We start from the raw sequence: 25792 nt of genomic DNA, 5'->3' as shown, positions 1-25792 counted from the left end.
ATGAAGAATTCAAGACCACGTCCTAAAGAGGAAATGGAAAGAAGAAAAAGAAATGAAGAGAAAAGGTTTGGGGGGAAAGGGGAGCCACACCGTTTCCAAACTTACAAGGGCAGGGTCTACATTTGCCATCACCAGGAAGAGCCCAGCATCCTCAGCACTGGTGATCCACATCTTTGACCCGTTGATGACATAATAATCTCCATCTTTGTCAGCTCTGGTCTTCAAAGAGAATGAATCGCTACCTGCTGAAGGCTCCGAAAGGCAGAAACTTCCTAACTACAGATGCAAGGAAAAAAATGCCAAATTAATACCTATATGTATACTCTGCGTACAAAATACGGCAAAACAAATATCTGAAAATCAAACTTGGCGCTACTTCTAAAAGCCTGTAGCTACCCAAATATTAATAGACAGCACGATTTTGCAAAATATACCCTACTATTTGTCAAAGGCAGATTAAAGAGTCTAAGCACACATACTCGATGTTAAGTTTAATTAAACTGGTTTTCATAACTGCAGTAGAAAGACATCTCAGTGTAAATGAAACCACCAACAAAGGTATTAGACAATATAACTGGGACAAAAAAGGAATCATTTTATTGTCCAAAGATGATTCTCTACATTTCCAAGTGGCCAATGAGAGGCAGAGTGTATTTTTCTAGTAGCTTTAATTTGTTGAGTAATTAATGGTGCTGTGTTGTGGTCTTGGATTAAAAAAGCCAACATTGTAGCTGCTCTTCTCCTGAAAATATCTAAATGTTAAAAAGATCAGCTCCAGTCCAACAATTCATTTCAACTTACTTGTTCCGTAGCTAGCTTAGTCAAATAGGTAGCCTTCTGTGCTTCTGTTCCAAATCTCCCAATCAGATCGTTAATTACTGTGTTCTGGAGGTCACACACCAGAGCCACAGATGCATCAACCTTGGCTAATTCCTCTATCACCAGGACAGAGGAAAAGAATGAAGCTCCTGTTCCTCCATATTTTGGTTCAGTTTCAATACCCATCAACTAAAGGAAAGACAAGGAAACGTAGGTTAAGAAAGCTGTTTTTATATGGGAAAATTCCTTGCAAGAGCAAGTTCAAAAATAATTTGTAACCACCTAAGTTCTTAATTTTTAAATTCTACATGTGTATCTTATTTTAATTTGTTATAAATAAATTACTCTGTTATAAAGAACAACAACAAAAAAATCTATAACAAAAACTAAATATATTTGACAAGGATAAAATCACATGCCAGAACTATCATTTGTTTCCTTTTGGGATCAAAAAACAAAAATAGGAGGGAGTTCCCATCATGGCTCAGTGGTTAACAAATCCGACTAGGAACCATGAGGTTGTGGGTTCAATCCCTGGCCTTGCTCAGTGGGTTAACGATCCAGCATTGCCATGAGCTGTGGTGTAGGCCACAGACGAGGTTGGGATCTGGCGTGGCTGTGGCTGTGGTGTAGGCTGGCAGCTGCAGCTCCAATTCGACCCTTAGCCTGGGAACCTCCATATGCTGCAGGTGCAGCCCTGAAAAAGACAGAAGACAAAAAAAAAAAAAAAAAAAAAAAAAAAAAGAGAGAGGTAAAATGCTTTGGATATAAGGATAATAGAATGGAATAATGAGAAACTGTATAATAGGGAAACTGCAGGAAGGAGTGGAATATTTAGAGTCTGATTTGGCAAAATCTCTGTGGGTCAGGCCCTACCACCTGGACTCTTTCAGCAGAGATACTAACTGAATGACCATGCCTTCTGGGCCACTTTAGCAAGTTCAGATGCTCCTCAGACCACACTGGCAGTATTTCTTAGAACCATATTAGACAAGGCCCCAGTACCAAATGCTGGTCAATAACTGCCTGACCATTCAGTAACTAGTCCTAAGTCTAGAACATGAAATGTCCTTTCCCCTCACCCCCCTTTTCTGACACATCTGTGGCACATGGAAGTTCCCAGGCCAAAATGTGAATCTGAGCCACAGCTGCAGCAACACTGGATCCTAAGCCACTGTGCCACAGGAGGAACTCCAACAGTCCATTTTTAAATGCCTCCATTTCAGAAAGGGAACGTGTACACATGTAATTCACGACCTAAAGCTGTTAACAGACAAAAGGGTAACGCCGAGAGTTCCTGTTGGGGCTCAGTGGGTTTAGAAGCCAACTAGTATCATGAGGATGTGGGTTCCGTCCCCAGGCCCAGCATGATGGGTTAAGGATCTGGTATGGCTGTGAACTGAGGTGTAGATCGCAGATGTGGCTCGGATACGGTGTTCCTGTGGCTGTGGCGAGGGCAGCAGCCGTAGCTCCAACTCGACCCCTAGCCTGGGAACTGCCATATGCCACGGGTGCAGTCCTAAAAAGACAAAAAGAAAAGAGAAAAGGGTAATGCTGCTTTCTATTCTCTCCAGGCACTGTGCAATCACATCATGCTGCAGCCTGTTTTAAGCTGATGGCTGCAGCCTGTTTTAAGCTGATGGCTGCAGCCTGTTTTAAGCTGATGGATAGGAGGTCAGAAGCACATGGAGGACAGAAACGTAGAGAAAACCAGAACCGATGCTCTGCAAGGAATCATTCAAAGACTGGGGTGCACTTGAAGACTGCGGAGGGCAGGATGACAACTGACCATATCTTCACAGCTGCCAGAGACACTGCTTCTCTAAAAAGGTCACCAATTTCTCCTCCACTGGAAACACCTGTTAGCTACTATGGCAGATGACCTCTGCAGAGCTGGGACACACGAGGCCGAGAATGGCTGGGCAGGACGTGCAATGAGGCAGACTCTCCAGAGGATGTGCCATTCCAGCAGAGGCAGATCGTGGAGCTGGAGGCAACTACGGCTTTGGGTACCCCTGCCTCCAAGAACTACCCCCTGGGGACAAGGATGTCCCAACCCTGGGACCCCAAGATCTCCCAGGGAAGCCTGGAGGTTCTGCAAACAATGAAGATGAAACCTGGCTGAGAAGTGGGCTCACAGATGCTCTAGGATCCACTGAGGCTCCAGGTAAGATTCCATTTTTCCAAAAGTTTCACTGCTAAAAGAAAGTTGGAAAAATGCTACTATATACGGTACAAAAGAAAAGAAAAAAAAGAAAAAAAAAAAAAAAAGCTGGTCTCTTTAAAACAGCAAAGTGGAAAAGCTAATTTTCAAACAGGATAACAGGACAAGTTTCAGCCAGAGGCTCTGAGCAGGAGCTCTTAGTTCTGGGATAGCCTTCGTATTCCAAATAAAAAATAAAGGTCCCCTCACACTCACAGAGAAGGGAGAGATGAAGAGCGCCATGATTTTGAAATGTTCTCCTTGGAGCTCCTATGCCGATAACCTCTCCCTCTATCCACAGCCGGGACACTTCTACTTTTATCTGTGTGGTGCTTCCACGAAAGGACTATGGGACTTGAAAAGTTGGAAACTGGTTGCCCTGGTGAATGTAGGAATCAAATACCAGCTCTTGGTTCTAAGTTTTCCACATACACAGGGGTTCAGGTAGATATGCAGTGTACTAAGGCAGGGCTCTGAACCTTGGCATTCCTAAGCTGGCACCTGTGTGTCTGGGTGGGCTGTCCTGTGCACTGTAGGATGTTTAGCAGCGTCCCCAGCCTCTGTCTCACTAGATGCCAGTAGCACATCCAGTTGTGACACACAACCAGTGTCTCCAAACATTGCCCAGTGTCCTTTGGGGGACAAAATAGCTCCCAACTGACAACCACGGGTCCAAAGAAATCACTTTTTGCTTCTAAACTTTAACTTAAAACATACAGTATTTCTAACCAAAAATGTTCATTCAATTAAAAGTTTTAAACTAAGATCTCAAAGAGAACACAGCTCATTCTGACCAGGAAATGAAGAATGAGTTACGCTATGACTACAATTCCTAAAGTTAAAAGCATGCATACTTTTTAATGCTGGAAGGTATTTTACAAAGTTCAAAATTGGAAGAATCGTTAATTACATACCCCTTGTTGAAATAATCCTTCTATGACTGATTTTTCCATTTTTGAATTTTCATCCATTTTTGAAACCAAAGGAGCAATTTGTTCCTGGGCAAATTTTTTAACTGTAGGGGGAAAAAAAGAAAAAAAACAAGTGATTAGTCTTTAGTATTAACTTTTTCCAAAAAATATTAAAAAAAATTTTTTTTAATTAACATTAAAAATTCCATTCATGGAGTTCCCGTTGTGGCTCAGCAGAAATGAACCTGACTAGGCTCCATGAGGATGGAGATTGGATCCCTGGCCTCGCTCAGTGGGTTAAGGATCCAGCGTTGCCATGAGCTGCGGGTGTAGGGGTGTAGGTCGGAGACGCGGCTCAGATCCCAAGTTGCTATGGCTGTGGTGTAGACCGGCAGCTGTAGCTCTGATTTGACCTCTAGCCTGGGAACTCCCATACCCGCACCTTTTGCTCTAAAGAGCAAAAAAACAAAAAAACAAAAAAGCTGTAGAACACTGGTGACCCTGAGTTTACTCACCTGTGTTCTTTATCATCATCTCCTCATCTGTAAATGTCTGCAGGGGGCTGTAAGACAGGCCATTATTTGTTGTTTTGAGTGGAGCTGGCTGGGAGGATTTCAGGACACGAGGAGGATGTTTCCATGAAGACAGGCAAGTTGGGAAGTTTGTTCTTAGCTGTGGGAACGGTCCCCATTGAATAGGGAACACATTCACAAAAGAACAGCAATGGCACATCAGTTTCTTTGGGAATATTTTTATAACCCAATCCGATAATTTCTTTCACCAAAATAAGAGATTAATGCAGGGCATTTTAACATTCACCAGCTTATTAACCAACAAGGACCTACTGGACAGCGCAGGGAGGTCTACCCAACGTTCTGTAAAAACCTCTGTGGGAAAGAAGGAGGGATGTATGTGCATGTACAACTGATTCACTTTGCTGTACCCCTGTAGCGAATACAACACTGTAAATCAACTATACCCCCCAAAAATAAAAAAAAAATAAAAAAAATTCACCATCTTGTGACCAAAAACACAACTTGGCTTGTGAACATATATCTACCTTATCCTGCAATGAGCTGTTGAAATAAACAAATTTTCCAGGTAATTAATCTTTACCTTCAAGGAAACAGAACTTTCTAGATGGAACTCAATCTTTATTTTTTTTTTAATTTTTAAAAATTTTATGGCCACACCTGCAGCTCCCGGGCTAGGGATTGAATCTGAGCTGCAGCTGCGACCTACACCACAGTGACAGCAACACTGGATCTTTAACCCACTGTGCCGGGCCAGGGATTGAACCCACGCCTCTGCAGCGATTCGAGTTGCTGCAGTCAGATTCTTAACCCACTGTGCTGCAGCGGGAACTCCAGAACTCATTCTTAAAATGTCACATTCCTCTGATTTCTTGGATAGGGTAACCAGACCATCTATAACAGTAGTAACCAGACTATAACGGCACCAGCTGACCACTGTGAAGAGAAATCTCTCTGGGGCAGAGAGGCACAGGAGCGGCTCTGTGAGGGCACAGGGGCAGCCACAGGAGCAGAGTGTCCCTGCCTGCCCTGCATGGCTGCAAGCAGCTGTGCTTTTTTTTTTTTTTTTTGGTATCCATAGCTAGTTTTGTTTTTCCAGCTTCTTATTAGTGAGAGACACTGCAGTGTGCGGGTTAAAAAAAACAGGCTCTGAAGTCTAAAAGAACTAGATTCCACCTGACATTTACTAATCCTGTGATCTTGGACAAGTGGTTTTTAACTTCTCAGTTAAAATCTCTCAGTCTTGGTTTCCTTCCCTGCAAGATGTGGACAATGGCTTCTTGGAGTTTGGAGAGGATTGGCACAGGTCTCCTCTTGGTCCCTGCCACAGGGTTAGAGCTTAGACCTCAATCCACAGTGATGACTCTTCCACCCCATTCCCTAAGAACAGAGTCAGCGATGGCTTCCTAAGAGAAGGAGATGCAGCTGTCACCCAGGTCAAGTGCAAAGCTAGCTTTCCTTGCAGTGACTGTGTCCCCCTGCTGCAGGGTCCCAAATCCTTCAACTTCAAGTCAACAATGAATTTGCTACAATTTCAAATGCTGCTTCACCTGGCCCAACTGTATACCGTAGCATTCTCATACAGGGGAAACCAATGAGGAATTAAGTCTTTTCCTGAACATAAAAAAAAAAAAAAAAAAAAAAAAAAAAAAAAAAAAAAAAGGCTACTGAAAGAAGCCAGCCACCAAACATCCTATGTGTTATGTGTGTTTATACAAAATTTCTAGAGCTGGCAAATCCGTGGAGACAGAAGGGAGAGTAGTGGTTGCCTGAGGCCGAGGGCGAGGGTGCGGAGTGACCGCAGAGGAGCACAGTGCCATCCCTGGGGTGTCAGTGAAGAGAAATGCACCTAAAAGTTAGCAGGGTTTATGCGGTGGATTTTTCTGAGGACTACGAGCCCGGGAGAGAGGACTCTCAGATGGCTCAGAGGGACTGAAGAGGGATGGGAGAAGCCAGGATATACAGGAATTTCTGCCACAAAGACCAGAGAGTCGGGTCATTCCCGTCGTGGCTCAGTGGTTAACGGATCTGACTAGGAACCATGAGGTTGAGGGTTCAATCCCTGGCCTCACTCAGTGAGTTAAGGATCGGTGTTGCCCTGAGCTGTGGTGTAGGTCGCAGAGGAGGCTTGGATCCTGCGTTGCTGTGGTTGTGATGTAGGCTGGCCGCTACAGCTCTGATTCGACCCCTAGCCTGGGAACTTCCCTATACCATGGGAAGCAGCCCTAGAAAAGGCAAAAAGACAAAAAGACAAAAAAAAAAAAAAAAAAAAAAAAAGACCAGATAGTCAGGATTTCAAAAGATTACTGTTTTGTTTTGTTTTTGTTGCTGTTCTTTTTGCTTTTGTTTTTGCCTTTGCTTTTTATGGCCCCACTCACAGCATATGGAGGTTCCCAGGCTAGGGGTCAAATCGGAGCTGCAGCTGCTGGCCTACACCAGCAGCTCATGGCAACACCAGATCCTTAACCCACTGAGGGAGGCCAGCAATTGAACCCGCAACCTCATGGATACCAGGGTTCATAACCCACTGAGCCACAATGGGAACTCCCAAAAGATTACTCTTAATTAGAGAAAAACAGATATCCCAAGCTAAGGAATTTGGCCATTTTCTGTGTATGGGAAGACACAAAATTCTGGGCTCACTGAAATCATTCCTTTGACAGGCACCTCAAGCTGCCCCGGGCCAGTGTCCTTTCTTATCCTGAATCTCCTCAGCTACCCTGTCTGGGCTGCTAGATGGCAGGCATCCTGTTTCTTTCTACCCTGAGTTCCCCCTAGGTTCACCGTTGTGTGATTGTTTATGTGATGGTTTGACACTTGCAACATCCTTTGTTTACTGATATGGCAGGCAATATCTTCCTTCTACTGACAGAGGTGATGAAAGTGTTTCAAAACTGGATCAAAGCGATGGTTACGCACTGCTGTAAATTTACTGAAAACCACTGTCATAGTCTTAAAGAGAACAAATTGTAGTAATACCTCGATAAAGCGGTTTAAAAAAATGTGTTTTCCTTTTATCCAACAAACAATTAACAGAATAGAGTTCCCATTGTGGCTGAGCAGAAACGAATCTGACTTGTATCCATGAGGACACAGATTCAATCCCTGGCCTTGCTCAGTGGGTTAAGGATCTGGCGTTCCCATGAGCTGCAGGTGTAGGTCGCAGATGCCACTTGGATCTGGCATTGCTGTGAGCTGTGGTGTAGGCTGGCAGATGCAGCTGCCGATTTAATTCAATTTCACCCCTAGCCTGGGAACTTGCGGCCCCAAGAGCCAAAAAAAAAAAACGCGAAGGGGAAGACATGAGATCATACCTTCTTCCTGAAGAAACAGACGAAAAGAGTAAAAAGGCAGGGTAAGGAGACATGGCATACGAGGTGCCAAGTGTGCCATTCTGTGGCACTTCAGCTTAAGGATCTGGCAGTTTGCGTGACTGCTGTGACAAGGGTTCCATCCCTAGCCCGAAATTTCCAAAAAAGAAAGAAGAAAGAAAACAGAAATGCAAGTGTTTAGGGGCTGGGGGGGCAGGGGAGTGTTGCTAAGTGACAGGAGAAGGGGCGAGATCACAGCAGCCAAAGAAAGAAGAGAGGGAGGAGGGGCGGAGTTACGTGAAGGGAGAGTGTGGGCGAAATTCTGCCCAATGGCCGTTGGCGGTCTTGGATGAGGCCCTCAATATATATTTGAGCGAATGAATGGGCCAACCAGTCTTTTCCACAAAACGCTCATGAAACCTGCCCATCACGCTGCAATACGTTGCCCACATTTCTTATTTCTAGGGGAGATTTACTTAACTCAGTACAGAATTCTTTGTCTCATTGTGTCATCAACTTTCTACCCAAGTTTATCTTTTTTCTTTTTTTTTTTTAGGGATGCACTCGCAGCATATGGAGGTTCCCAGGCTAGGGGTCTAATTGGAGCTGCAGCTGCTGGCCTAAGCTACAGCCACAGCTCAGCAGGATCTGAGCCTCTTCTGTGACGTGCACCACAGCTCAGGGCAACACCAGATCCTTAACCCACTGAGCGAGGCCAGGGATTGAACCTGCATCCTCATGGATACTAGTCGGCCTCTTTAACCACTGAGCCATGACAGGAACTCCCCAAAGTTTATCTTTAATAGAACATCTAACCCTGAGCAACTTAAGAAGCCGGTGGGTCCCACTATGCCCATTTTTCCACCGCTGACACAACTATGACTGCCTTAGTCTCAACACACGGCAATTACTTTGGCCACAAGATGAGCTAATAGAGGGCAACCGTGCTTAGGGTGAGCTCACCGAAGATACTCATTAAACACAGTGGCTGGATGTGTTAAGTGAATGGAATCCTTTTTTTTAAATTGTGGCAATGCCAAATCCTTTAATCCTCTGCTCCAGGCCAGGGAGGACTGGACCTGCGCTTTCACAGCCGCCGCTGTCAGATTCTTAACCCACTGCACCACAGCGGGACCTCCTGGAATCCATTTTGAACCAAAGCATTGAAAGACAACACCTGTCCTTTTTTGTAAGGAAAAAACCATTTACCTTTAACATGGCAGTTTTTAATAAAGGAAATGTTTCCCTTCCTTGCCTTTATCCACTCAGCCCAAGGTTTTGATGATGATTTTCAGCTGTCCCCTGCCCTCCAGTGTTGACCTCGGCCTCTGCAACTTGGGCGCCCACTCCATCAAAATGATTTTCCACAGTTATAACCCATTGCACCACATCATCACATTTTTTTGTATAGAGCAGCAATTGCTACTTGAATGGAAAAAGGGTTATTTATGCCTTGCCAAATACTTTCAGAAGCCTGAGTCTGATCTGTTTCCTACTCAACTGCTCAGCGTTCTGCTGCACTTAGAAGTACTGATGATCAGGAGTTCCTGTCGTGGCTCAGTGGTTAACGAACCTGACTGGCACCCATGAGGACACAGGTTCGATCCCTGGCCTCGCTCAGTGGGTTAAGGATCCAGCGTTGCTGTGAGCTGTGGTGTAGGTCACAGTCGAGGCTCGGATCCTGCGTTGCTGAGGCCCTGGCGTAGGCTGGCTCGGCTACAGGTCCGATTGGACCCCTAGCCTGGGAACCTCCATATGCTGTGGGTGTGGCCCTAAAAAAGAGAGAAAGACAAAAAAAAAAAAAAAAAAAGAAGAAGTCCTGATGATCAAACCTGGGGTCTGCAGACTCCTGTGGACAGAACAACAAAGTCCACGAACTCGGATAAGGGGAAAATTATATTTTTATTTCACTAACTTCTAACTGAAATATCACATCCCCCTTCTTTATGAATGAAGGTGACAAGCTACAGTAGGACTGGGAGTATCTGAGATAGTCACCAAAAGAAATTAGATATTATTTAAGAAGTACATGTTCTTATGTGGCAATATAAAATATTTTTATAACTTTTTTTTTTTTTTTTGACTTTTTGCCTTTTCTAGGGCTGCTTCCCATGGCATATGGAGGTTCCCAGGCTAGGGGTCCAATTGGAGCTGTAGCCACCGGCCTATGCCAGAGCCACAGCAACGCGGGATCCGAGCTGCGTCTGCGACCTACACCACAGCTCATGGCAACGCCGGATTGTTAACCCACTGAGCAAGGCCAGGGATGGAACATGCAACCTCATGGTTCCTAGTTGGATTTGTTAACCACTGCGCCACGACGGGAACTCCAAAATATTTTTACAATGTTTAATGTAACTGACTTCCTTCGTAGTCCTATTTTACTTTACGCATTTTGAAACATTTTGAGGCGTTTCCTGGTGGTTCACTGGGTTAAGCATCCCTGTGATCCTTGGGTCACTGCTGTGGTGTAGGTTCAACCCCTGGCCTGGGAACTTCTGCATGTCATAGATGTGGACAAAGAAAAAAACATTTTTTTTTTTGAGAAGAAGTCTATGAATTTGATTACTTTGCCGTCTACGTTTAGGCACAGGTCAGGAATGCCTGACTGTCGGGTGTTCTGGTGTATACTTTTTGCTAAACTCGGCCATTATGTTAATCACAATCCTTCTCCACCATGTTCCAGCTAACAAAGAATTGTTCCAAACATCCTTAAAGTGCTTTAAATCGGGACGCTTTCACACATACGAAAGGCAAAGAAAAAGGACATGGGAGAGAAGTTGTGCTAAGCTGTGACGACCCATCTCAGCTTTTCCAAAGGACCCAGTCTGGTGTAGTAAGGGGGCTTCACCTTAAAGCCCTATATTCACTGGTTCTCCCCACCTGTGCCCCCAGGCGCTCTCTCCTCACTGCACGTGTGTATGAATGTGTACTTTTTTTTTTTTCATATTTTGATTCCATTCTGGCACCAGAGTTCACAAGGTTTGTTCCCTGGCTTTTTTTCCTTTCTTTTTTTAGTGGCCGCACCCGAGGCATCTGGAAGTTCCTGGGCCAGAGATTGAATCCAAGACACTGATGCGACCTGAGGTGCAGGGGTGGCCACACCAGATCCTTCAACCCACTGCACGGGACAGGAATCTAACCCACACCTCTGCAGCGATCTGAGCTGCTGCAGTCAGGTTCTTAACCCACTGGGCCACAGTGGGAACTCCACAGTGGGCCTGGTTTAGTGTAACTTCTGACAGTGAGAAACCTGCCTCTGACCCACAATTTAGGTTGAATTTGCTTATTCAAACTTAGCACACATATAAGATTATTTCAGAACTGCTACCCATCACTGTGAGAATCAAATTCATCCACTAGAGCGCAAGGCTCGTGTCCAGTTCTGTCCAGGCAAAACATTGTTTCAGAAAGTTCTTTCTTCCCCACCCACTTCTCAGTGCGGTTGTGTGATTCACTTCAACAATTCCAGGGCCAAATTTCCAACACTGAGGGGCTGCCTCACACCAACAAGCAATTTCCCAGCGCCACCGAGTGTCCTACTATTCAACGCAATTCCAACACCATCTACCTGTGGAAGCAACTTTTTTGCCCCTTCCCTGTTTACCCATTTCTGTCTTCCTCAACCTTGAAAGAACCTAATAATTGAACGAGATTGAGAATTCGGCATCTGTCTGCCTGTGCCAAACTGAAACGCAAAGACAGAGTATTGGGTAAAGGAGAAAAAAATAGCTTTATTGCTTTGCCAGGCAAAGCAGCGTCACAGCGGGCTAACGCCCTAAAGACTGTGTATGTCCCCCTGCCACCGTCCTGAAAAGAATTGAAAGGAATTTGATAGTAAAAAGGAGAAAAACAGATTTTCAGATAGGATTCAGGATTGGGACAAACATGCATTCTTCTTTCTTTGGGGGAATCTTGGTCATCAAAGCTGGAGTCAGGAGATCTCGGCCTGATCTCGGCCAGGAGACGGTCTTCTGGGTGACTGCCTAGAATAACAGTCCTTGCGCAAAGGGCATATTGATCAGAGGTTAGAACATTCCTGCAAAACCTCATGTGCTAATCATCAACCCACAGGCCATTATGCTCAGGGTGCCTAACCTTTAGCTTCTGGGTGCTTGTGTTTAGGGTGCAATTAGGTCAGGGAGAAGGACAAGGAATGACTCTAAGTTGTTCAATTTCCAAGTATTCATTTCAAAAGGAAGCTTAAGGAATATACCTTTGGTCTCGGGGGTATGACACACCTGCATCAAGATCACAAGGCAATTTAATCCAAGTCCTGAAAAACGCTCTCCTGAATGCACGCCATGCCTGGCCTCACCTGTAGATTCTTTTTCTAGAATGACTAGCTCCCTACCTGCCACAGCCCCCTTAGCAATCCTGATTCTGCAGGCAGACCATGTGGACAAGATAACACGCTACGAGGTCGGTCAGAGTCTGCATGCTGTGGAGAACGACGCAGAGGCCAACCTCCTGCCTGGATGATTCACTGAGAGTTTTCCCCTCCTTTTTCTCTTTAAAAGCTGCCACGGGAATTCCCTTTGTGGCTCAGCGGAAACAAATTGGACTAGTATTCATGAGGATGCGGGTTTGATCCCTGGCCTCACTCAGTGGGTTAAGGAGCCAGTGTTGCCGTGACCTGTGGTGCAGGTTGCAGAGGAGACTCAGATCCTGCTGAGCTGTGGCTGTTGTGTAGGCCGGCAGCTGCAGCTCCAATTTGACCCCTAGCCTGGGAACCTCCATATGCCACAGGTGTGGCCCTAAAAAAGCAAAAAAAAAAAAAAAAGAAAGAAAGAAAAAAAGAAAAAGCTGTCACGGCCTAGCAGAATCTTTGGAGTTGGTCTTGGGACATAAATCCACCTTCTCCCCAGATTGCGAGCTCTTCTGATTAAAGCATCTTTCTACTGACACTTGCCTCTCGATTATTGGCTTCTGAGTGTCAAGTAGCTGAAACTGAGTTTGGAACACCTGGAGAAAGTGCCAGATCCGACAGGTAAAGGGACTCAGCCCCACAAGGGTGCTAACACAACAATCACAAGCCCAGGTTGTCACTTGTGCTTCAGATCCACCAGCTATAGATAAGAAGTCCCCAGTACTCCCTCCCTGGGTTCATTTAATTTGCCAGAGTAGCCCTGGAGAATTTAGAACACTTTACTTACGGGATTACTGGTTTATTATAAAAGGATACCACTCAAGAACAGCCAGATTATAAGCAGAGAGGGTAGCAGATCCCCGGAGAAGAGGATCAGGCATGGCTTTCTTGACATGAGAAGTCATTTTTGGCTTAAGCCATTTTGTGATCTAAGCCTGGTCACAATGCTTGCCCTAAAACAGATCTCAGTAGTTAGTGATCTTAAGGAAAGTGAGTGAACACTGGAAACAAAGGAAAAACAGTCAAGAAACCATAGTTCAGTGATAAAATAAATAGGCCCAGTTGCTCCTCAAGGAATATATATAACAATCGGATACAGATCTTGCAAGTTCAGCAGGAACTAAGGCTCCTCCCAGGGAGAGGATGACTTTGATCTTTCTGACCCTTCCATCAACTAAAGCTTGGACTCAATTCTATGCTAATTATCCTCGCTCAAGCCCCCTCATGAATATGCATGTATGTGTCCTTAGCTTAAAACTTCCCCAGTTTTGCCCTTGGAGACCCTGCTTGGGATAAGTTCTCCATGTTCTCCTCACTTGCAACGAATGATCAATCCTTCCTTCTCCAGATCTTTGGCTAAAATGTCCTTTAGCTCTATGTTTACTGAGAGGGGAAACCAGCTTTTCAAGTAACAAGATGAAGAGATGTCCTGGGCAGAGTTTGGGAACAGGCAGTTGCTCTCACAGCACCTCAATGTGCTCACCACCCACGGAACTCTGAACCTCGTCCTTTCGGATTTCCATGCGGAGTTTATTAATTACACAGGCACGACTGATTCAATCATGGGGCAGCAACCACGGAATCAACCTTTAGCCCCTCTTCCCCCCCCCCACCCCCAGAAGTTTGGGAGATAAGACTGAAAGTGCCAACCATCCAATCATGTGGTTCATGCCCTGGGCAACCAGCCCCAATACTTCGGGGCTTTCCAAAAGCCACCTCATTAACATAAATTCAGAGTGGTTGAAAGGGGCTTGTTCTGAGTAACAAGACACCCATTTCACCTTTATGGCTCTAATCTAGAATTGAGGACAAGAAACCAAATATTATAACAAAAGACACTCTCATTCCTTTTACTAGGAAATTCCAAAGTTGTGGGGACTGTGGAGAAAGACCCAAATATAAATTTATTGTTAAAAAGAAAAACCACAGAGCCAAAATGGCACCACTTGTGCTAAAAGGCATGATAACCAAACTGTGAACTGAGTTTGGCACTTGCCATCGGCCTCTATGCGGATTAAATCATGAGTCACTGCAGCTGCTGACCCGAAACAATCCCTGAGAAGCACTCAGGCTGAACACCGGGAGTGAGGCCCTCTGAGCGCTGGAAAACTGGAAGACCTGTCTTCAGACAGTGGGATAGTCTTAGAAGATTTTCTGTGCCCCATTCTTGAACCTCCTCATATCTAGAAAAACGCTAAAATCCTTCATGGTGACGTCTCTCCTTGTGACCCTTCAGGAGATCAGCAACAAACTTTTGTAAAATGCGTGTGTGCTGCAGCCACCTCCCCCTCGCCTTTATCATACCCTGAGGGTCCCCCTTTTCCTCCTTGGGCCGTATTTCAGCCGGGGTCTGGGGTCTGTAGTTAGGGATAAAACAAAGAATGGCACGGTCTTCTGTGAATGCAGTCACCTCCAGGGGTGAGAGCCAGGTGAGTCCAGCAGGCTGTGGAGACTGAGGATCCTGGCCCGGAGAACAGAGGTGCATATCAAAGGAATGATTTCAGGGTGCCCAGGCCTCTTATGTTCCTATTCCCTCTGCCCTTTGTTGCAAAAACTCCCTTACGTCTTAGCTCCTCCCTCGCTGCCTTGGGCGGTTTTCCGGGCTTAAGTCCTAATTTTGCCCCAAATAAAACGGCACGCTCAACATTCAGGTTGTGCTTTTTTTTTTTTCTATGTTGGCAAAACCTAGATTTAATGCCTGACCTAATTGTGGTTTTGATCTTCCCCAGAAATCTTTTTCTTTTTTTTTTTTTTTTTTTTTTTTTGTCTTTTTGCCTTTTCTAGGGCCGCTCCTGTGGCATATGGAGGTTCCCAGGCTAGGGGTTTAATTGGAGCTGTAGTTGCCTGCCTACACCACAGTCACAGCAACGTGGGATCCAAGCCGAGTCTGTGATCTACACCACAGCTCACGGCAATGCTGGATCCTTAACCCACTGAGCAAGGCCAGGGCTCAAACCTGCAACCTCTTGGTTCCTAGCAGGATTTGTTAACCACTGAGCCACAAGGGGACCTCCTCCCCAGAAATCTTAATCGACCCATTTGGAATTTTCGGGTCAGCACCTAAGAGATAGTCTGTCACGTGGGCCCTCTCCACCACCCTCCCTTCCCACCCAGAGGCAGAAGCAGCAGCTCTGCGGGTTAAAGTCCTGGTACATTCCCTTCTCCCAGATGTCCCCACCCCACACAGCTCTTGTTTGCTTTTGCCCAAATTGTCCCCGATTTGGACAATTCCTAGGAATGATCTCATTACTAGAAGGGCTGATACCTGTCTCATAATTGTGAACAATCTTCAAGTTTACTCAGCTGAATTTGATTTTTTAACATTAATGTAAATCACAAAATCAGAACTTGTAACACAAGTTCATTTGCTACAGCTGGCATTTCATCCTCCTCTACATAAGGCTGGTTCAATTTCATTTTTATATATAAAATAACATGCACTCTTTGCAGTGTATGGTTTCATGCGTTTTGACAGATGCAAAGAGTTGTGTATCCAACACAAATCTTCACAGAATAGATCCGTCCCTCCCCAAAATCTCTCGTGCTGCCACTTGGCAATCAAATCCTTCCTCTATTTTATTGGAAGTACAATTAAAACTCTAACCAAGAATGTGCCCAAGGATTACCTTTTGAGCCTGCATTCACAAGACACACGCACAGCCTCCTCCTCAGTCCCCTTTCCATTTTCTGAAATTATTATCTCAGAGCACTCAATGCTTAACCCCTCACTGGGGTTATGACTTCTAGAGAAAATAAATGGCAACAAATGGGAACCACCTCAACTTCTGGCCACCAAACCCATACATTGTCCTGCATCACACCCGTCTATTTCTTCCCTCCTAAGAAAGGCCCATTCTCTGGATCCCATCCCACCTACTTTGGCAGGATTTCAGCCATATTTTTGTCTTCCCAAGGTTTTCCCATTTCTCCCTGCTCTAATTCTGACGGGAACCATCCTTGAGCCACTGGGGATCAGCCTCTCCCTCCTCCCCGCAGAGCCACAGGGTATCTAAGAGTCGCCTAATTTGCTGCCTCTATCTCATCACTCATCTGCCCCCCAACATGACTGTGCCCCCACCAATCACCAGGCTCTCCTCTCTAGGAGATCAATCATTACTATGCTTTTCAGAAGTCAGTTTATTCTCTGCAGCATTCTTGGTTCAGCTGAACACCCTGTTTGGCTTCAAGAAGACTGAACTCGGAGTTCCCGTCGTGGCGCAGTGGTTAACGAATCCGACTAGGAACCATGAGGTTGCGGGTTCGATCCCTGCCCTTGCTCAGTGGGTTAATGATCCGGTGTTGCCGTGAGCTGTGGTGTAGGTCGCAGACGTGGCTTGGATCTGGCGTTGCTGTGGCTCTGGTGTAGGTCAGTGGCCACAGCTCCGATTCAACCCCTAGCCTGGGAACCTCCATATGCCACAGGAGCGGCCCAAGAAATGGCAAAAAAAAAAAAAAAAGATTGAATTCAAAGACCCTGGCCAAAACAAGAATCAGCAGACCCTACCACGGCCCCACCCATCTCATTGTAACACCCCCTCCCCCACCTTGAACAACCTGGCCTACTCCTTCCTGCCCCTATGAGGAAAGGTATGTGGCCCACTCCTCATCCCCCCATAGGGCCCTTATATGCCCCCAACCAACCAGCAGGTGGATACGAGACCTCCCTTCTCCCTGGGTATAAAAACGCAGACAAGACCACATACTCTGTGTTGGCTCTGTCTTAAACTCTTCTTTCTATTCGGCATCAGCTCTCCCTGACTATCAGGAAGTCCTCCTGCTACGCTGGCAGCGTCTCTTATCTCAGTAAGCTCTACTTTTTCACACTGACAAGCATCCAAAAATTCTTCTGACCCTCATGCACAGACCACGACACCCCCTCCTTCCAGATGCTCCATCTCCAACTCCCAGGACACTGCTGTCCTCATTCTCCTCCTCCACCTGACCCTGGAGTGTGAGGGAAGCTTGGCAAAGGCTCTCCCAGAACCAAAGGAGCCAAGCTCCTCTCTCCGACTAGGCCCCAACTTTGGGCTGAATCCAAGACCCTCTCAATCCAGTTTTAACAAGAATCCCGCTGGATCAGATTAATGAAAATCCCCTATACTGGGTGTCTGATCACTTTGGTCTGCCTTCAGCAAGATCCTGTAGGGGGTGGGTTCTTATTCCTGATGTTTCCTCTTTATAATTTTCCAACCACTGCCCCCCACCACCACCACTTCATAGCTATAAATCTCTGCTTGTCTTTGGAGTTGAGCTTGATCCCAGTCCTTATTACAAAACCCAGTGCAGCAGTCCCTTCCGGAATAAAGTTTCCTTACCATTTAACAAAGATCATGAATTAGTTTTGTTTTGTTTTTTTAATAATCTTTTGGGGTGGGGAGAGGGGAATGGACAAATAAAGGCTCATACTTTGTGGGTAGAGTAAAAACTGGTATAATCACTATTATATGAGATAGTGAGGATAACGACATACATGCTCTAAGGCTCAACAAATCCACCTGAGTTCATATGCACAAGCACACACATGCAAAGAACGCTATGACATCTGTAACGATGAAAAATTAAGAATACAATTATCCATCAACTGAGGAATGCGTAAGTTGTGGTATACTGATTGAATAGAATATTTTGTTTTGTTTTTGTTTTTTTTGTTTTTTGTCTTTTGGGGCCACACTGGTGGCATATGGAGGTTCCCAGGCTAGGGGTCCAATCGGAGCTGTAGCCACCAGCCTACGCCAGAGCCACAGCAACAGCAACGCGGGATCTGAGCCGTGTCTGCGACCTACACCACAGCTCACAGCAATGCCAGATCCTTAACCCACTGAGCAAGGCCAGGGATAAAACCTGCGTCCTCATGGATGCTCATATGTTAACCATTGAGCCATGACAGGAACTCCCTTGAATCGAATTATTTTGCAGCAGTTAAAGTAGACTAGGATTTATCCATAATGTATAATAAATATAATAGTAAGCACAGAAAGCTATCTGCAAACGGACTTGTTTAGGCAGAGAGCATTTATGTACTCCTTAAAAACACACCAGATTCTAGTATACATTCTCACTGACACACACTGATGTAGTTTAAAAACATAAACAGGAAGCATACGCTTCGGCTTCAGGAGTGCGGTTTCACTGTGATTTCTTTTGTGTTATGATCCCTACTCATCTCGTGGGAAACTCACAGAAGTTAAGGTGCACTAAGTAATTCAAGATGGAGTCACAGAGGACAATGTGGACACCCAGCTTCTTAGGGTGATAAATTAAGTGGTAAGGAATTTGTTTGGTGCAGTCTGAGGAAAGACATCTGTGAAGAGAAGAACCAACTGATGGAGACAAGATCCCCTGGGCTGTAACCATTACATGGACAGGGAGAAGCCTTAGAAAGAACACTGAGGAGACTCGAAGGCTCTCAGCTGTTCAACCCGACTCTGTGCTGCTGAGCTGGCGCAGGAGGATGCTGTCGGAGGCCCTGCTGGAGCGGAAGACAGCGTTCCCCCACGTTTTTCTGGAGACGCATCCTGGACCAGGACTGCCACTGGCGCCAAGACGCCTCCCTCCTGGGCTTCTCCTGGGAGGACTTGTTACCCCCTTTTCTAGTTTCCCTGCTTCGACTAACCTGTGTTGGGTGCTAACTGTGTATAATAAACCAGGTGATATCAGCTACGTTTTGTCTGGTCTCCAGTGCCGTGATCCATACCTGGCCTCGCCACTGGGGCCCCGGGTGCAGGTGACCTTTGTGGGAGTGCAGGGGTCATGCAGAATGGTTGCATTTCTTTTTAAAAAATAGCAGATGTGGGTTATGTGTAAATGGGTACCAGTTATTTTTTTCCCACACTCTTCTGTTATTAGAAATATTTAATAATAAAAATTTTGACACTAAGACTTTTAAAAATGCATAAATGCCCAAACCACGTGTTCTTTGGGTTTTCAAAGTAGGATTGTTTTTAAAAATGCTAGCTATAGGTCTTAAATAATACGTGCAGCATCACACTACAGACAGTTTTATGATTTCTTCAAAGCCTGACTGCCAAATACAGTTACACATAATTAAACTAAAGAACTGGCTTATCCTGGAAATTTTTCCCAATGACTCTGTTAGTGTCTTTGACATGAGTGCTCCTGAGATTTAAATCAGGGGATGTCACTCTTAGCACCCAGCTCACCTCGGGGAGCTCAGGTAAGAAGAGAAGTATTTCAGGCCCACCAACCCAGACTCTGATTCAGCAGGCTCAGGATGATGCCTGAGCTTCTGCATTTCTAATGTGTCACCCGGGCTGGACCCTGCAGTTCACATGCTTGACTCTGGATGTAACTGAGCAGGGCCCTGGGGTCTCCTGGGAACAAGCCTTGTCTGTGTCCCCCATTTCTTTTTCAGGAAACAGGCTTCATTCAGCCTCCCTGAACTTTCCTGAGGTCCAAAGGGCAGGTTCAAACAGTTGCTCATCAGGGAAGGGAGGGGATGCAGAGATCGGGAAGGGGCTGTCAGAGACAAGAGTGCAGCCTCTGGGCAGGATCCAGGTTCCTCCTAATATATCTTTGAGTTCTCCCACAGAGCCAAAACCCTAACAAATGGAAGATGTCAATGTAGCACTCTTCATTCCAAAAGAAGGAGCATCAGAATCAATGCTGGGACCACCTAAACATCAGCTTTGAAAAACAATGCACGCTTGCTTCTACCCTGGTCCTCATCAGTGACCCTATTTTCTACTCCCAAACTATAAAACCACCTCCCATTTGCTCCCAAAGAGGGAGGACACACACGACAGTCTTTAGGGCATTAGCTGGCTGTGACCCTCCTTTGTCTGGCAAAGCAATAAAGCTATTTTTTCCTCCTTCATCCAAAACTCTTGTCTCCGCATTTCTACTTGGTACCAGTGGACAGAAGCCGAGTTTCGGCAATGTGGGAGAGTAAAAACTTTCAAAAGCCACCAAGATAAAGGATCCCTGCTCCCCTTCCATCATGCCTGCACATGTCTGACTTAAAACTTTTTTTGTTTTGAACTGGTAACTATGCTGAAAAAAGCCGTGGTCCTGTCCCCATCCAGGCCACTTTCAACCTCCCCCATAGAGGAGCTTACATCTTAAAAAGCTTATATGGCTTATATAAGCTATCAGCTAGAGCTCATGTATTTTAGAAAGCCTTTATCGTCTTATATTATTGTGGTATTCTTCACATATGAGTGTAAGCAAATAGAAATATAGTTGCTTATTTTCCTCCTGGGCCTTCTAAAAGGTGGCATCCTCTGTACCCTATACTTTCTGGAGATATTCCACATTAGGACCTAGAGGTATCCTCCCTCATTCCCTCTTTTGGGTTGCAAAATAGTTCACTGTGTACAAGAATGCTTTTTTTTTTTTTTTTTAAATCAGGCCACACTTTAGGAGGTATGAGAAACTAAGCAAGGTCACAGCACCAAAGAGGCAGGGAAAGGAGTGGGGGAAACTTAACATGTAACAGAATTCCTTTCCTCATTCTATGTAATGCTTGTGAAAAAAGAGCTCTTTGCCTTGAATATATCAATCCCTACCTTGACTGTGGACTTGGTTCTAATGGTAGGGGTTGGGATGGAGGCTGGGAATAACTGACGACTGACAGATTTACAGGAGAAAAGACATTTCTTCATGTTGGCAGATGTACTTTCAGGAGGCTTTGTTTAAATTCAGGTAGAAAGGTTTCTTGCTTGCGGCTGCTGAATGTTCAAATGTTTTAGGTTTATGGAAATTTTCCTATCACTTTGGTGGGTTGTAATTTCCTTAGCATTGCAACAATACTGATGTCCAGGTTTCAGTGATTGTACCATTAAGATGTAACTGATACAGAATACTAACTCAGGGAGTCCGTGTAGGAGCATGGGCTTCCCCCCTTCTTTGATGGGGCCACTGATTAACATTTGTGGCTTAAAGGCTCCAGGGAGTAACACCCCCACACGCCTTGTTTACTATAGGGAGTGAACCTACGCCCAGATGGACAGTAATCCCTAATCCCCTGTGCCTCAGTTTACGGGAAGGACAAAGAAACTATGAGACTTACAGGACATTTCCACCCCTAGGACCCTACTGGACAAGGACTGATATGGGGAACTGAATAAGGCCAATGGGAGACCACACCTCTCCGGACCCCACGTTGTTACCCCCCCAACTTTAAGGAATAAAACCCCCTTCCAATAGGTGAATGGTTAAGCATCCATAGCATATCCCTATCACGGTATGGGGACTGACATGGAACCTCAAATTCCAATAAAGATTATCCCAAGACATTGGAGATTTGAAAGATGCAGGGGTGGGGGAGTTCTTGTCATGGCTCAGTGGTTAACAAACCCCACCAGTATCCACAAGGATGCAGGGTTTGATCCCTGGCTTTGCTCAGTGGATTAAGCATCTGGTGTCGCTGTGAGCTGTGGTGTTGGTTGCTGATGAGGCTCAGACCCCCTGCTGCTGTGGCTGTGGCATAGGCCAGCAGCTGTAGCTCCAATTCGACCCCTAGTCTGGGAAACTCCATATGCCACCTGTGCAGCCCTCAAAAAGACAAAAAAAAAAAAAAAAAAAAAAAAAAAGGTGCGCTGGGGTGTGGGGGGGGAGTCTTAGCTGACTAAAAGCAGCAACTACTGCAAAATGAAGCTACTATAAATCCCCTCTTGGGGAGTTTTATGGAAAAGACCATTATACTTAGATAACTTAGACAAACATTGTCATCAACTTTCTTACCTCCTGACTTTTCAAAAATCTATTTGGTCTTTCCTAAAGAACTCTGTTTTTCCCACAGAATCAATTTCTCCCCAAGCCCTTTTCCCTGTTAAGTTAGGTAAATAAGACTTCAGCTACTTCTTTTGTTGGCTCCTCTATGCAGGTGAAGTAATAAATCTTTCCCTCCTGTTAATCTGTCTTCTGTCTGTTTAATTCGAAGGTGCCAGGTACTAAATCACAGAGAGGAAAGGAACTGTGTTTTCCTCCTCTACAATGGAATACTACTCAGCAATGAAAAGGAACAAAGTACTGATTCAGGCAACAACTTGTCTGTCATGAGAATTATGATGAATGTAAAAAGCCAATTCCAGGGAGTTCCTGCTGTGGTTCAGCGGTTAACAAAACCGACTAGCATCCATGAGGATGCAGCTTTAGTCCCTGGCCTCGCTCAGTGGGTTAAGGATCCCACGTTGCTGTGGCTGTGGTGTAGGCCAGTAGCTACAGCTGGGATTTGACCTCTACCCTGGGAACCTCCATGTGCCTTGGGTGTGGCCCTAAAAAGACAAAAAACCCCCACAAACCTAAAAAACCTGGCTTGAAGGCACTTCCCCTACTACTATTTCCTTTTTGGATACCTCCTAAATATGCATATTTTAAACAACCAGTACACAATATCCGGCATGAGAAATACAGTGTTTACGTATTTATTCATTCAGTTCTTCAAAATCATTGATATAATTCTCATAAGCCATACCAATTCCTGTAATTTTTTTGTGTGTGTGTGTGTTTTTGTCTTTTAGGGCTGCACCTGAGGCACTTGGAGGTTCCTAGGCTAGGGTTTGAGTCAGGGACATAGCCAGTGGCCTATGCCTCGCCATAGCAACGCAGGATCCAAACCTCACCTGTGACCTACATGGCAGCTCATGGCAACACCGGATCCTTGATCCTGGCAAGGTCAGGAATGGAACTGAAACCTCATGGTTCCTAGTCGGATTCATTTCTGCTGCGCCACAACGGGAACTCCCAATTCCCGTAATTTTAAAGCCACAACATTTAGTCTGTCTAGTTTTAAAGGAATTTAATTTACTCTGCGTGGCGGATGATACAGATTTTTAAAACTATTTAATTTCAGCAAATAAATGCAGAATCTCACGCAGTTATGAGAAGTAATACAAAGAGATCCCGCACACTTTTTACCCAGTTTGCTCCAATGGTAACATCGTACAAAACTGTAAGACAATATCAGAACCAGCAAATTGTCCTTGAAACAAACCCTCAGCCTTATTCAGATATCTCCAGTTTTATGTGTAAATTTATACATTTAGTTCTATGCCGTTTTAGCACATGTGTGTTTTTGCATTATCCACCACCACAAACTACAGGACCGTTTCATCAGCACAAGGGTCCCTTGCATTACCCTTATGTAACCACGCAGCATCCCTTCTTCCACCTCAGCTAGTCCTAACATCTGTATAATGGTATCATTGCAACATTATTAGATAAATGGAGTTGTATACTTGTAACCTTTTGGTCTGGGTTTTGTTTTTATTTTTTGGAAGCACCCGTGGCATGTAGAAGTTCCCAGGCCAGGGATCGAATCCCTGCTGTAGTTGTGACCTGTGCCACAGCTACAGCAACACTGGATCCTGCTGTGCCGCATGGAAACTTCCAATTTTAACCTTTTGGAATTGGCCTTTTTTTTTTTTTTTTAATTTTTTGCCTTTTAGGGCCGCACTCATGGCATATAGAGTTTCCCAGCGTAGGGGTCTAATCGGAGCTGTAGCTGCTGGCCTATGCCACAGCCACAGCAACACCAGATCCAAGCCACATCTGCGACCTATACCACAGCTCATGGCAACACCGGATCCTTAACCCACTGAGCGAGGCTAGGGATTGAACCCACAACCTCATGGTTCCTAGGCGGATTCATTTCCCACTGTGCCACGACGGGAACTCCTAGACTTTAGACTTTAAGAAGTGTCAGCAAAACTTATCACTAGAGAGTTTTGGAAGTTGGGCAGGAAGACCATCTGGAAACCAGCGGAATATTAAAAGCTAGAGAAACAGGTGGTAGCTAAAGCCACAAATGAGTGTTGCACAGCTGAGGGAATGACAGCACAAGACAGTACAGGTCGGAGCCCTTGGAGGGCGTCCCAGCCCATTCTGGGTGGATGTGGAAGAAAGGCAAAGCACAAGCAGAGGCCAGGAGGCTTTGCGACGAACACACTCTATTCAGAACTGGAGCCGAAGCGGAAGAGGGATATCTTGGTCCCATCTTAAGAGCAAAAGTACAGAGTTTGTGCTTTTAGAGCAAAGAAGGCAATCCCGGGGAAGGGGAGGTGAGTGTCTTTTTTGAGATGTTCAAGGTACCATCCAGTAACCCAGGGCCAGTTTCTGGAGCAACTGGATTGAAAGTCGAGGCCAGGTGTGAACTCAGTGCGCAGAACCATGAAGGAGGTTTGAGGGCTCCCTTCCCTCAGTCTGATAACTATCTGGCCCTTTCAGGTATTGGATTATGCAGCGCCTGGCTTGGAATTCAGGAGTCCTGATTTCTCTTAATGATTCTTTCTGCTCCCAGCCTGGTTTCCCTGAAAAGGAGTGTGAGTCAAGGAGATGCCCGGTACCTGGTGAGGTATTGGACCTGTTTAGCACGCAGCTAAAAAATAAATAAATAAATAAGTTCACTAAGAATCCCCTCTTGTAAGATTTCTTTGGAAATAAGGGAAGGTTAGTCTCTGGTTTCATTTTTATACACTGGTAGTTTGGGGAAGAGAACTTGCTGACCTGGTCAAGGTCACACAGAAGGCCACAGGTCTCCTTTATGCGGGTTCCCTGGCACTGTGCCTTATCTTGGTTTATTTAGCCTTCAACTCAAGCAGTAGTTCGTTCTTCTAGAAGGTGGTGGCTAGAAGGAGTCACCCGAGACTAGTGGAAAGGAAGGTTACATGTTTTGTAATTTTCAGCAACACCTAAGAACAGGTGTTAGATTTGCCTCAGGAATATGAACACGGAGAAGGGAGATATATACATATATACAGACAGTCACAGATGTCATTTATTACAGCAGTGAGCACTAGCCCCAATGGCTCCCTCTCCAGTGAATCCACATTAACTGCTCATACAGGTGTGGCAGCTGCTGGGAAGATATCTCTTGGTAGAGCCCTAATGTGAATTTGTTTGGGGGCCTAAAAGACCACTGGTAAATTGAGGTGGTCAGCTGGTCACCGTGAAGGCGTAATGTGAAAACCACTGGGGAGGACGGACAGAGTTGAACTTTCCCTAGCCCTATAGAAGGGCTCTTTTTGACGAAATGTTGTATTTTGGATTGGGCAACTTTGAAAAAATACAATGGGATATGCAGTACCTAGATCTTAAAATGGAGAGCCCAGGTTTAGTAAGAGTTCAGTGAAGGTTTGCCTAGTAGAAGATTGGGAATCCTGGAGCTATTAGGGAGTAGAGAAATAAACACTGCATAATTTAATGAACTAAAAAACATATAAACCTTGAAGGATAAAACAGCTTTAATAAATATGGGGGAGGAAAACCTTTCCCTTTCTCCCTTCCAGGTTCTTTAGCTGGTCTAATAATTAAATTGACATAAGACAGATTAACAGGAGAAAAAAAAAATCTGTACTTAAAGGAGCCCATAAAAATATGATACTCAAAGGAGTGACTGAAAGGAGGCAGCTTTTATGCCCTTTAGACAAAGAAACAATACATCTGTGAAGAACTGCCAGGACAAAGGGGCTTGGGCTTGGGGTGGCTGACGAGGGAAGAAGTAGCAAGGTCTGTTTCTACAGCCTTCCCGGTCCGCACGTCCCTGTGTCTGGGAATGAAGATGCTTCCCACCCTCGTGGCAGGGAGAGCACCTTGCACAGGGGAGATATACTTCCTATTTTCAGGGGAACAGAGGGGGTCAGTGTCCTTACTGCACTGCTGTTTCTTTCTTTCTTTTTTTTTTCTTT

The 25792-nt window shown here is 45.2% G+C and overlaps 1 protein-coding gene across 2 annotated transcripts in view; it reads right to left on the bottom strand.

Annotated features, from left to right (window-relative positions):
- ACADSB (acyl-CoA dehydrogenase short/branched chain) overlaps window positions 1–25792 on the bottom strand; it is a 40615-nt gene that overhangs the window by 11260 nt on the left and 3563 nt on the right. Inside the window, exons 2-5 of one of the 2 annotated variants that reach the window (XM_084995802.1) lie at window positions 4427–4605; window positions 3937–4182; window positions 802–1008; window positions 106–276 (exon numbers count right to left, since the gene is read on the bottom strand). In XM_084995802.1, coding sequence (XP_084851928.1) covers window positions 106–276; window positions 802–1008; window positions 3937–3993 — 435 coding nt within the window. In that variant the 5' untranslated portion in view covers window positions 3994–4182; window positions 4427–4605. The remainder of the gene's footprint in view (window positions 1–105; window positions 277–801; window positions 1009–3936; window positions 4183–4426; window positions 4606–25792) is intronic. The other variant, XM_001926297.5, reaches the window with a different exon arrangement.

The sequence above is a fragment of the Sus scrofa genome, chromosome 14 (assembly GCF_054392235.1).
Source record: "Sus scrofa isolate SSC_HxYL_T2T_F1_AM1 chromosome 14, Sscrofa_HxYL_maternal_Yorkshire_Landrace_v2.0, whole genome shotgun sequence".
Classification (NCBI taxonomy): Eukaryota; Metazoa; Chordata; class Mammalia; order Artiodactyla; family Suidae; genus Sus; species Sus scrofa.
Note: the sequence above shows the minus strand (reverse complement) of the source record. Positions and strands in the feature narration are given on the sequence as shown.